The sequence below is a fragment of the Scardinius erythrophthalmus genome (genome assembly GCF_964197995.2).
Source record: "Scardinius erythrophthalmus genome assembly, chromosome: 10".
In the NCBI taxonomy this organism is placed as follows: domain Eukaryota; kingdom Metazoa; phylum Chordata; class Actinopteri; order Cypriniformes; family Leuciscidae; genus Scardinius; species Scardinius erythrophthalmus.
The window spans coordinates 42,382,139-42,395,829 of NC_138230.1; the positions used below are offsets into that span (position 1 = coordinate 42,382,139).

The 13,691-nt window shown below is 37.8% G+C and overlaps 1 protein-coding gene across 2 annotated transcripts; it reads left to right on the top strand.

The window, feature by feature from the left end:
• The first annotated feature begins 1,437 nt into the window (after positions 1–1,437).
• Positions 1,438–13,614, top strand: LOC308697832 (uncharacterized protein). 2 transcript variants are annotated; one of them, XM_081377425.1, is made up of 14 exons: positions 1,438–1,698; positions 2,335–2,371; positions 2,458–2,529; positions 3,507–3,640; positions 5,981–6,094; positions 6,178–6,235; positions 7,166–7,216; positions 7,313–8,107; positions 9,327–9,485; positions 9,655–9,797; positions 11,702–11,815; positions 11,920–11,977; positions 12,056–12,139; positions 12,726–13,614. In XM_081377425.1, the coding sequence occupies exons 2-14, from the start codon at positions 2,347–2,349 to the stop codon at positions 13,409–13,411; spliced, it is 2,493 nt and encodes an 830-aa protein (XP_081233551.1). In that variant the 5' UTR covers positions 1,438–1,698; positions 2,335–2,346; the 3' UTR covers positions 13,412–13,614. The 2 variants fall into 2 exon arrangements, with proteins under 2 accessions (XP_081233551.1, XP_081233552.1); XM_081377426.1 differs by lacking the exon at positions 1,438–1,698 and having other exon boundaries at positions 2,206–2,371.
• Positions 13,615–13,691: the final 77 nt, after the last annotated feature.

Consider the following 13,691-nt stretch of genomic DNA (forward strand, 5'->3'; position numbering starts at 1 on the left):
TCCTCATTAATGTAGCATGCAGCAATGAATCAAGCCTGAAGGAGTAGCTAAGAATGCAGAGGGAAAATGTTTTCCACATTGATTTAAGTTTTCTGAACCCACTGGCAGTTTTTTCCTTCTTATTTCAGGCATAAACTCACTCAATTTTAATGATTTTTCTCAGAAAACAAGTCTTAAGTAAATGTATCTTGATTTAACAATGTTTCGATATTTGTACTGGAAAACAAGTAAGAAAATCTTTATTTTCATTTTTTTTTGCAGTGCATGACCCCAGGCATAGTTGCCCTATATGGGGGTTAAAAGCATTCCTCTGTTGGGTCACCCTCAGGTCGCCTCTCAGATAAAACATGGCATGAATAAATGCACTTAAGAAGACTGTGATTAACTATAGACTATATAATAAATATAATCTTCTTGTTTCTATCGGAAGTACATCTGTGTGTCAGCGACCTGCTTTCCCGTTCTGCCTGGTCAAGCATAGTGCCTGGAAACATTTGTCTTAAGAATAGATAAAGAGGGAAGTGGTACGGGCCTCTGACACAGATTAAGAAATGCTCATTTAGGAGATTCTTGAACTGGTTATTAAAGTAACAGTAATTATTTTCTTTAATCCACTGCCAAGTTGACACCGACAAGGTCACACCGGCCTTCAGCGAGACAACACAGAATTTGTGGAAAGTTTATCACTTCCTCAGCCTTGAAGGGGAAGGAGATCACATTACAAAACAAACGAAATACGTAAAACTGTTCATTCCTTAAATCTGAAATCTAGAGACAATGCATGAGATGCAAAGAATTAGAAATAAAAATCTTGCATATTTAAATATATACTCTAGATAAAATTGGATATCAGAACGAAGTCAATGATCAACGCAGAGCAGAGTAGAAGTCCACTGGTACTGGGGAATAAAGAATGACACACACTCAGAAGTGTAGTTCATTCAGTAGTCAGCTTTATTGTTCTCGTGCCATATAGCAAGTCTAGGGCGTAGGCTGAAACCAACAAATAAAATAACAAGCCCATATAGGAAAGAAAGGAGACTGTCAGCTGAGCTGAAAGAGTCCAGAGAGAGACAAACAACTCCATTCATGATTATACCATATGCAACATTGCTCCTTATGGATAATAAGTAGAACGTCTTACGAGCATGTGACTAAACAGGGCGTACAAGAAATTATTAGATAGACAGAAAAGGAGATGCAAACATTTATCTTAACACTGGCCTTCAGAGAGACAACACAGAATTTTTGGAATGGATAGTTTATCACTTCCTCAGTTTTAAAGGGGAAGGATCACATTACAAAACACACTAAATGAGTAAAACTATTCTAAAATCTGAAATCTAAAGACAATGGATGAGATGCAAAATTAGAAATATTTTGTTTTGCACATTTAAATATATACAAAGTGTATGTGCATTGATTATTTAAACAACAACAACCAACGAATGCAAATTGTGCAATTGTGTCCATCAGTGTAATTGAGCTTGCTTCACATTTCAATTCTTTTTTAGCTTTTGAAAGTTTGTCTAGAAGAGTTTTGTTTCTTCATTCGTAGTTTCACCACAGGAAACAAGATTCGTGAGCATGAATATACACGAAGTAGTGCTGACGCGTTAATGAATATTCACGATGCTATAGTATGCACACCTCCAAACCTCTCAGTGTGCATTTACCCCACAACAGAATAAAGTACAGGTAGGCACGCGGATTATCATTTAACCCTTTGATAAACCACTTCTTATCTGTTTTTGTGTGCAGAGTTCGGAGTTGTATCGGTTTGTAATCGACAAGCTAATCGCACGTGCTTTAGGTAGCGGTCCGTTCAGACTTTTACGTGATGCCATATTCTCCTATCGATGAACGCATCGTCTGTTTGCCGTCATGTTAGGTTTATAGCCGTTTTCTCTTTATTAATCAACTAAAAGTTCTAACAGTTATGATTAGAGTAAGAACAACCAACGTTAGGTTGCAATTACTGACATTTCGCCAACAATTCAAAGTCGTTTTATCAACATCATCGGGTTACGTTTTAGTGAGAATCCGTTGATTTTTGTTTTGTTTTATTTTGTTTTTTAAACTAAGACAACAAATGTCATATATTTCGTTCGCGATGTAATTCTTGCGTTGTTAAAATAGTTTGTAAAAAGGTACACGTGATCAAAGATAAACATATTTCAACTCCACACAGTAAACACATACTGTACACTACAGATAAAGTAAGACTATGATGTTAGCATGCAATTCTGAATGTAGCTTGCAAGTTAACTTGTTGTTTCTCTCTTTTGCCTTCACGTTGTTTCTTGGTATTTTCGTTTGTTGTCTTCACTGCAGTCCAGTTCAGTTATGTTGTCTTCCAGCAGCTCGACAGGTTTGTTCTGTCACTGATTCTTGCACACTCACATTCCTGCTATTATTTTATTTATTATACCCTAATTGTAGTGAATTGTGTTCCAGGGTACCACAGTCAACTGTATAATGCCATACGTTCATATCTGCACAATCAGAACAGAGAACAGCCCATCATTGGTGAGAGACATTTCAACATCTAAAATGATTTAGGGTGTGTTGTGTTCACCCTTGGCATGTTTGGTTCGATTAAAACTGTAAGTGTGGCATTGTTTTGGATGTTCGGTTAGTTCCATCTCAAAATATACATCATAAAAGTCAACCAATCAGGTTGTGAACATATCTCTATCTATGCTTTTAGGTTTGGTATCTTTAGTGTTAAAAATGCTGGTGTGAACGCTAAGCAGACCCGGGGCCCGTACCATGATGGCTGATACCAAATAGCTGTCTATGAAAGAGGACAACTAAAAGAAAAAGTCTTGCTATATCAGTGCATGTAAAAATTGTGAAGTTAGTTTATACAGTTGATACAGGTATAGAGACAATTGAACTTTTAAGCTCACATGTAGTCTTTTTATAGCTTAATCTGTTGATTATAAAGCGTATTTGTATTACCTTTATATTTTTTCATTTAAACTGTGCGTAACAATAATTGATAAACTAAAATTGTATGTGTGATTGATTAATAATTAAATGAATAATATCTAAATCTTACAAAATTACTATTCTAAGAAAGTTTTACTGAAAGGCAGACGATTTTGTCTTTAAAAATCATGACCTTTAATTTGGTGTAGAAACAGGTGGAGTGACTTAAACCTTTGCTCACAGCTGATTGGTCCAATTTCGGTTTGAGATCTCTTACCTGGAACATAACCTGACCCGGACCAGGTTAGCCGTGGAGCGTAAGTTACTATGACGACGAACACTGCTAAAAGCCAAACCACTTTCTTGGTGCCTTAAAACCCAGGGTTGGCGCAGACTAAACTGAAACATAGCTGGCTAGCCACCTAAACCGGCTTCATGGTACAGGCCCCAGGACTAATGTTTTCTTTGTTGTTGTTTTTGGTCCGGACCAAACGATCCAAGCAAAACGAACTACAAGTGTGTACACAAATCTGCTTTATATGTGTTCCTTTGAACCTGTTTGGATGTTTCAGGTCTGAACTCCATCACTGAGGTGTTGACATACTGTCAGCCTGCACTGTACTTCTGTGACGTCTGCTTTTTGAGAATAACCAAGCCTGACATCAGAAACCACATCATGGGCAGCACTCACAGATACAATTACATGGTAAGATATTGAGATTTTTATATTTTAAAGATCTTTAACTTGAGATGACACGTCCTTACAGAGCCCCTAAAGGAACATGGTGAAAAATAAAATATGAAATGGGAGGAAAAATAATTAGTCAATGCTTTTGCGAGTGAACACAAAGTTTCTCGGGGGAATACAAATGATTTTGTGAGAGAACACAAAAGCATTGACTTATTATTTTTCCTCCTATTTCATATTTTGTTTTTTATCATTATTATTTTTCCACCACCATGTCCCTTTAAGGGCTCCGTAGTTTCTACTGTTTTCTTCTATTTTTTATATATAAGGAAATATATGATTTTATGATATATAATTTACTTTTCTTTCATGTTTTGCTTTTCTCACATTAAGTGTCGCTATTAAGTATGTTTTGATTTGTTTAGCATTTTTATTGTTTACGATTATTATGTTTTATTGTATAATTTTCTTATGTGCATATTTTTGTTTAGATTTTCCTCTATGCACTCTTAATTAATTTACTCTCTTTTTTATGACTCTCTTTAATACTGTATATACACAATTCTCTTGTGCTTCCATGACCACTTCCATGCAGAGGTACAGTATATTTTTTATTAGAAATACAGTATATTTGTAGTATGGATTGGGAGCAATATGAGCAGAATAAAGAAACTCCCAGTCTATCCACTGTACGAGAATATTACATCTGCATATATTCTTCTTTAATTTGTATTTTCTAGCAATATTGGAATTTTATGTGTGCCACCATTGAAAAGAAAGCAAGAAGATAATGAAATAATTGAAGAATAGAACAGCATGAAACAAAAGTTGTGATTGGGTTTGTTAGCGGTCAGTTCTGTTTTGGCATTTGGAAACTCCCGGACTGAGATGTCTTTTGAAAGAGAGAAGACTTTCTACGACAGAAGCTACAGTAGTCAACATCTGAAGTGGATCAAAACCTTTCATCAAAGTTATACATGAATTTTGAACAATACCCGTTCTTGTCTTAGGACAACTTTGCTTTTGATCCACTTCAAATGTTGACTACTGTATATCACCTTTAAGCAAATATGACATTTGCTTTTAAGTTTTTTATTGTTGTGGTTAGAATCTAGAAACTCCATCACTCACGGCATATTATCATTAGTTTTATCAATATTATGTCTTGTAGCTTTAAAACTATGCTTCTTTTCTTGTCAGAAGTCTTTGTGTTTATTAACTTAAGATAGATCATTTTTACTTCTGTCACGATCATGATTACTTGTCATACAAATAATTTCATTCATGTCACTTACAGTGCAAGCCTTATACATAATTTGTTTTTCCTTGGAATTGTAAATAATAATAACAAAAAATATATAATTTTTGTAGATATTAGACTATCTTTACAACAGTTTATATATATATATATATATATATATTCTTTGGCAAAATATGATTGAAATGTAAACTGCACAATTAATGGGGTTATCGCAAATATTTGCGATTAAATCAAATAACCATGATTAAATGATTAAAGGAGTCTAGAACTCCGGTCAATTTTAACATTGAGCTCATTTTTTTGTACATTTGGAGTGCTGTCAATACAGAGAACAACGACAAAAATCGGTGTTGTCTACACCGAGTTATTCTATTTTTAAAATTTGCACCCTGTTGACTTCAATGGGGCAAGTACTAAACCTGCTTTTAGGCTCTTAACATCCTTGATGTGTCATTACAAGTGCACAGAAAATGTGAGTGATTCCTTCAGAGTGAACACGAGTGAATCTGACTGCAGTAGATGTGAAAGATATTAATAAAAATGATGTTATTTAAGCCAGCGCAAATACCTGTTTACATCCTGTTTTTCGGTTGAAGTCCAAAGTAGTCGATTGCCGGGTTCACGCGCATGATCATTGGTAACTAAACCTATGCGCGTGAACTCGGCAATCGACTACTTTGGACTTCAACCGAAAAACAGGATGTAAACACAGGTATTTGCGCTGGCTTAAATAACATCATTTTTATACATATCTTTCACATCTACTGCAGTCAGATTCACCCGTGATCACTCTGAAGGAATCACTCACATTAGCTGGGCACTTGTAATGACACATCAAGGATGTTAAGAGGCTAAAAGCAGGTTTAGTACTTGCCCCATTGAAGTCAACAGGGTGCAAATTTTAAAAATAGAATAACTCGGTGTAGGCAACACCGATTTTTGTCGTTGTTCTCTGTATTGACAGCACTCCAAATGTACAATAAAATGAGCTCAATGTTAAAATTGACCGGAGTTCTCCTTTAATGCATTTTTTTCCACCGTCTGTCATCTCGTCAGTTTTCTTATGTAATTGTTTTTTTGGGGATTTTCCGTAACAGAAATATCACCATGCGTGTGGGTGGAGAGCTTACACAGACCTGACTCTTCTGGCTCGGCCTCTCATGGATATTGCAAAAATGGTTGAAAAGAGGGAGGGAACAGGTGATGTACAGGTAAAATAAAACTGTGGAGTATCAAAATAGTTTTGCTATATATTAAAATATAGCTTTACTAACCTTCCATTTTCTCTCATAAGGTTCTGCATGTGGATGAAGTCATCTACAACACGTTGACATCATTGCCTGTCACTGATGGTCTGTCTTTTATGTCTTATTGCTCCAATTCGCCTTCATTCAACACTTAAAATGGCTGCAATTTATACTTATTAGTAAAATAAGAGTGACCATCTCAGAAATATTTATCTGGGTTTTTGTTGAATTATGTTGTTTGAAGCCTGTTGATACAGAAGTTTAATGTAGTTTACATTTATTATTTAGCATAATCTTCTATCTAGTGTGACTTTTAGTTCAGCATTGCCATTTGCAGTAGTTCACATCAGATTGGGCCATTTTCACATTTTGTCACTTGATACTAAATGCTTACTGGGGCTGGTTTCACAAAGATAGACTTTGACTATGGCTTAGATGTAGTAGATAGTCAGACTTCAGATAGACATCTAAATCAGACCGTTGCACAAAGCACTTAAGACTCTGACTATCTTAAGTAGGACTACACTCCAATGCATTCTGGGTAAAATAAGACACTTTTCAAAAACAAAAAATGTGGCGGATCGAGTAAGCGCACTCAACCGCTCAGTGCAGTTTACCCCAGCAGAAAATGTGTTTGTTTGGAGGAGTATTACAGTCACAAGGACGTTTTACTTGGATAATTTATCGGAGAATGTAGTAACAAGAAGAAATGTTTAAATTATGAGCCATTTTCCCTTTTCTTTTGGCTGTTTGTAATGTAACTGATTGTTACTGCTGGTTGCCAAGGTAACGGAGTCTTAGACCTAAGTTAGCCTGGGGGTCAGGTGTCTAATTTTTTTTATATAAATTAAGTCAGTCTTTATTTTTGTGAAACAGTCTAACTTGCATTAGACTAGTCTATGAGCAAATTTTAGACTTGTCTAACACTATAGACCGGTCTAAAATAGCTTTGTGAAACCGGACCCTGGACTCTAAACAGTGTTTTTGACATGTCTACCTGTAACCCTCATCACACTCTTTCCTCAATTTTCTTAGCTTTTGCTCAGATGAACACAATTAAAAATCAGCGAAACAGCCCGTCTGAAGGTATGCATTCTGTAATGTGTTTAATATGACTTAATCTGTTCTGATTTACTGTAGTAATTAGATAGAAACATGTTTGGTATATTTTAATGTATCTAGGGCAGCGAGAGTCTGGATGCACAGATGGGACTGCACAACTTTTAACTTCTGGATGTTTGTTCCCAACACAATCTGTATCTACAACACCAAAAATGATTGAACCTCAAACAGTCTCAACCAATCCAACACTAAACGCATCGCCCCCTAGGATCGCAGGTCCTGTCAAACCATTACTCAGATGCCAGGAGGCATCTACACATCAGAGCCTTGTGGATTCTCATGTTTCATCTACAATATCTTGTCTAGAAAGCTCCCCATCTCCAGCCTTCAGCCAACACATAAATCAGGATCAACCTCTGATCGCAGAGAGAAATCAGAGTCTACAACCAAATGTGATGCCATCTGAAAACCAGTGTCTCACTGAAACAATGCCAATCACTGTCATAAGACCATCAAGACAGTGGAGCCCCATTAGAATAGCTTTCCAGAATGACACTTTGCATGCTAGTGAAGAAGATGGGGATAATGTCATGCATTCATTTGGAGTCAGCTATGAAGCACATCCTCTGCATCTGGCCCAAACCACGCCGTATGAAGCCCAGCTGCAAACACCAGTGGGCAACATGGCACCAGAGATAACCCAGAGTCTAACAAGCAGCCGTAGATTTTTCATAAGTGAAAGCTCACCTGATAGTCCAGAGCCTGTCAGGGATGTGGAGATTACCAGTGTTATCAAGCTCATCAGAACCCAGATCCTAACAAAAGCACTGGATCCAGCTGCGACGCACGGTTCAAATCAGTGGAGTGATGAGTCTAATCCAAAGGAACCAATCGTCATCAACCGGGTAGCATGTGGTAGTGTACTTTTCTTTTTTTACTCTCATTACAATGTTTTGATTTGCACTTTGTTTGGAACTTGCTATATTTAGATTTATTTTATTAAAGGGATATTTCACCACTGGAAAGATGAATGTGTATTTAAATTGGGTCATTAAATTGGGTCATTTATGCAGTAGAAATGTGAAATTATTTTAGAAGTTGGTGCCTTCTAGACTGAGAAAAGCCAGAAAATGTATTTTTGGCTCATGTGGATGAAAGACTACAACTCCCAGAATGCACTTGCTTCGCTGCCCTACGAGGCCACTCCCAAGCCACGCCTACCGGTTACAGAGGGCAGTGTCAGGAGAAATGATACAGCTAGGCTATTAGTCGACTCGAAACTGAAAAGACAGCGTTTTATGGTGAGATCCCCCTATGGGCAGGTTGAAGACATGCGGGACGAGCGCCTCCTACTGGCTGGAGTCTCGCCTCTGGACAAAGAAGCCTCTGATGATGTTAAATGACGATTTTTGCCTCCTCTGAGGTTTTTTTTTCAGACACACAATACAGAAATCTCTCGTCTCAGGGGGACATGAGGGAGGGAAGCACGGTCATTCGAAAATACTACCCGGTTTCTACTGATACAAAGCTTAATGCTAATCTGTGAAGTATCCCTTTAAATAAACAGTCATTTATAATGTTGCAAAAGATTTCTGATTTAAATAAAGGCTTAACTTTCTTGGTTTGCATCATCATTTCCACAAAAAATATTAAAACTGTTTTCAACATTGATAGTAATGAGAAATGCGAGCGCCAAATCATCATATTAGAATGATTTCTGAATGATCATGTGACACTGGAGTAATGATGCTGAAAATTCAGCTTTGATCACAGGAATAAATTACATTTTAAAATATATTAAAGTAGAAAACGGTTATTTTACATTGTAATAATTCACAATATTTCTGTTTTTACTGTATTTCTATCCAATAAATTCAGGCTTGGTGAGCAAAAGAGATTTGTGACCCACAGCTACAATAATTGTGCAACTTAATTATCAAATATACTTAAATTTAATCCCATGGTTTGGATGTAATCCCATGGTTTCCCCAATGGAGAAGTGTAATTATAAATGTATAAGTTGCACAACCAGATACTAATTGTGCTGTTCTGATTTCTCTGGTTGAATATGATAAATGTTGCGCACATTCTTATTGAACATATATTTTACTTTAATTCTCATTTATATTTACAGTGGAGGCTCAATCAGACAACTTTGAAGAAAAGGACGTCTTTCTGTTCTCACAAAACCCAATTGCCCAGTCGCCTCTTGCTCAGACTCAAAGCTCTTCTGATCAAGTTGAGTCTCTTGAGGATTTTCTAGAAAACTACAAGGGTCGAAAGCCTCTTATCGGTGAGTGCAGCCACATAGTGTGCGATCTCAGTGCACCCCAAGATGAAATTAAGAATAAACTAAACAAATGACCAGGCTTTAGGTAATTTAGCACAATAGTCATGTACAAAAGATGATGCCTTGATTCAAATTCACTGCACTAAACTGTGTGTGAGCATGTTTGTCACAGGTCTACAAGCGGTCATCAAGTGCCAGAGTGTGGACGGGAATCCACCGCCATGCTGTTACCTGTGTCAGTTGTGTGCTATGAAGCTGAAGAGGAATAAAATATTCAGCCACTTGACCAGCTATGACCATCAGCGAAACTACCTAGTAAGTGTTTACAGTGTATATAATGTGACTGTGACATGCACAAATATACATTTCTAGTCATTTCTAGTCTAGTTAAAGGTGCTGAAACTCACCAATAATGCATGTGATTTAATTATTAGCTTTAATTATTGAAAAATATACATACAGTACTGTACAAAATACTGTACTGCACCCCCCCCCCCCAAAAAAAAGGTTTTAAGTCGGTTATTCATATCTTTTCCTGTAGTGTGTCAGTAGGAAATATCAGTTTACCTTCCAAACATTCTTTTTGCCATTAATTGTAATAATCCAGTGAGATTTGTGTCTGCACAAGGAGTCTGACAACAGCCGGTATGATCTGATCTCACCATCATCGAGTCCGTCTGTGATTACATGAGGAAACAGAAGAAACTGAGACAGACTAAATCCAGAAGAACTGCGGGAACGTCTCCGAGACGCTTGAAGAACCCTTCCTGCAAAGCTTCCTGAAGAACTTTGCGCAAGTGTACCTGGACAAAAGCCGTTTTAAACGCAAAGGGTCGTTACACCATATATTGATTTGAATTAGTTAATAGAAGTTAAATCATAAATAAATTCAATTTGTGATTTTATTTTTGAAAGCATTCTCACTTTACAGCATTTAACACAAGTGCCAGTACTTTTCACAGTGCTGTAGCTTTGCAGGAAGGTTTCTTCAAGCGTCTCGGAGACGTTCCCGCAGTTCTTCTGGATTTAGTCTGTCTCAGTTTCTTCTGTTTCCTCATGTAATCACAGACGGACTCGATGATGGTGAGATCAGATGTTGTCAGACTCCTTGTGCAGACACAAATCTCACTGGATTATTACAATTAATGGCAAAAAGAATGTTTGTAAATGTAAACTGATATTTCCTACTGAGACACTACAGCAAAAGATAGAAATAACTTTTATTTATTAAAGGGGGGGTGAAATGCTCATTTTCACTCAATCTCCTGTTAATCTTGAGTACCTATAGAGTAATATTGCATCCTTCATATCTCCAAAAAGTCTTTTGTTTTATTATATTTTTAATTGAAAGATTGGCTGTACCGAGTCTTTCCGGAAAAAAAACGAGCGGCTGGGGGCGGGCCGTGTGGGCGAAGCTAAAGCTGTGCTAACGCGCCGAGCTAACAACACACAGAGACATTTGTTCAACAGTTTTACTCAATGTTCCAACGCATGACCGCGAACCTTTATCATTGTGACTGGTCGATCCTTAAGCATTAGACGATCTGCAAATCCGTCGATCTGGGCTTTGTTTATAAAACAATCATCGTCGAAATGCAGGGAACAACAGTCTTACACAACTCCGTTTATGCTCAGGAAAACAAACTCCATCCACGGGTGCCTTAACGCTGGGTTCTTTGGGAATCTGTGCAGGGTTGTCTTGCCCTGGCAACCAAAAACACACTTCTTTGGTGACACTGGCTTCCCAAAAGCCGGGCAGGGCGCTTTGATGGCGAACCGCTTTCACTCTCTTGCTCTGGTCTACGAGTGCGCGTGCGCCCGCGATCTTACCGGAGAAGTGCTCTTAGGACCCATATAAGGAAATTCCGCCCTCTCTTACGTAAGACAGAGCCATACTCGAAAAAAACTTTCCGAAACTTGTGACAAACCGGAAGGACAATTTTTGGAACAAAAATACTCCTTCAAACGTACAACTTAACTTTTGAAACTTTGACCATGTTTAGCATGGGAATCCAACTCTTTAACAGTGTAAAAAACTCAGTATGCATGAAACAGTAATTCACCCCCCCTTTAACATAACAAATGTTTGTATATATTGTATGTTGGGGGGGTATTAACATGCCTAAGACTTTTGCACAGTACTGTGTATTTCTACCTTATGCTTTATACTGGCACCATATTTGTAGTTGCTGCTCATGCAATTATCTTCATGTTGGCAGAAAGTTCTCCACCCGCAGCTCCTGCCTATAAAGCGTAAACGCTGCAACACTAATGAGATGCTTGAGGACATTGCTATTCAGCTGGAGAAAGAGGACGGAAGAGGACAAATAAAGGTACTACCTATGTTCATATTAAAAAACTAATGTGATTTTCATAGCCTTATCGGAATTAGATGTGATCGTGTAGAGCTGTTTGGTAATTTTATCTTGTTCTGAAGGTGATGAGGTTGTCCGCATGTCTCATAAGTGATGTACTGAACAAGGATTATCAGTGGTGTAAGTACAGCAGATGAAAGCAAAATACTTTATACTTTGTAAGTGAGAGCCAAAATTCTCCTTTTTTTTACCAAAAAGGTATGAATGTGTTGAACTGTGGAGCTGGTGTGGAGTGGAGATCAGATCTGCTGTCTTTCAAGGATAGAACTGACAAAACCACAGGTGTGTGTGTGTGTGTGTGTGTGTGTGTGTGTGTGTATAATATCTAAATCAAGTGACGAGGTTTTTGACCCGTGAATGTCAGACATGCATTCTTTGTCCATCATTAGATTTACATTAGCATTATGTTTTCATCAATTTCAGGTTATAAAGTTTATTGATGGTATGTGTAGTCGCTCAGTTTCTTCTGTCACTTGAACAAAATCTCATGTTATAAAAGATAAAATGTTATTTACGACAGTATTGGCTGTGACTCGACTCTTCTCTGCTCTTCAAATACATAAAACATATATATATATTATACATACAGTGCTATGCATAAGTTTAGACACCAGTCAGCAGTCACTCATTTATGGGTTGGGGTTTTAACCAACAAGATAAATAACAATATTCCTTAAAGATAAATAAATATATAAATATTGCACACAACTGGATAAGAAAGTGCCTTTTTTTTCTTCATTATTTTATCTAATATTACTCCTGAAGTAATTTTTCAAGGATCTTGTGATATTCATACTGGAAAACAAGACAAAGAAAAGGGTTACAGGCAAAGAAAGGGTTACAATAACATATTCATCTATTTCTAAAGGTGCCAGTCAGACTCTGAAACGCCCAGCCGAGTCTCTGCTGCCCCCTTCTGAGAAGTGGCCTATTAAAGCTCCGGATGGACCTCCAACTCATCAGGTGGCCAAAAAAATGAAGAATGACCATCCTAAGCATGTCAAGAGCACCAACAAAGTAAAGAACCCTGTGTTTAAGGTAAGCCTGTCACTGCAGGAGGGACCCGTCGTGATTGAGAGAACTTCTCTAAGACACGCGGTCACAGTGGCGCCGGAGATCGAGGGCCAGAGCCGTGCGTCAACATGTGTGGATGATGATGATGATGATGTGAGGAACACACATCCTGAGGGACGCCCACACACAATACACTGCGAGAACACACCGCAGTATCCTGAAGGACATGTGCTCGCTCAGACGGACATTCCCACACACACGGAGGTGGTCTCGCACGCAGACAGCCGTGTGTTTGAGGATCAGTTCATGAATCCTGCTCAGTATGCATACTCAGGGCGGTTTGACCAATCTCAAGGCATTCAGAAGATTGAACCTTATATCAGACCTCAGGACTGTGGTTCGGTGGAGGAGGCGGTCGCTGTCACGTATGCTGGTTGGCCGGGGCAGGACTGGTCCTTCTATAACAACGAATGGATTCCGATGAGGCAAAACCAGTATGGAAGTGATCATCCTTGGTGTGAAGGGTACATGCAGTACTGATGAGAATGAGTCTTCCAGCACTTAAGCGTCAGTAACAAATAGTCTGAGCGTGTTTTTGAGGAGATTTTGCATCAGAATTCAGTCCAAACTGTATTTATGTCTTTATTTTTTGTTTTAAAAAGGCAGATTTTGTGCCGTTGGTAAAAAAAAAATTGACTGAACCATCACTGAATTATTAAGCTGTATTTAGAAATCTGAAGAAAAGAAAAAAAAACCACACAAAAAATGGCTTCTACTTCATTTATACATATCGTTTGTGCTGCTTTAGTTAATGTTAATC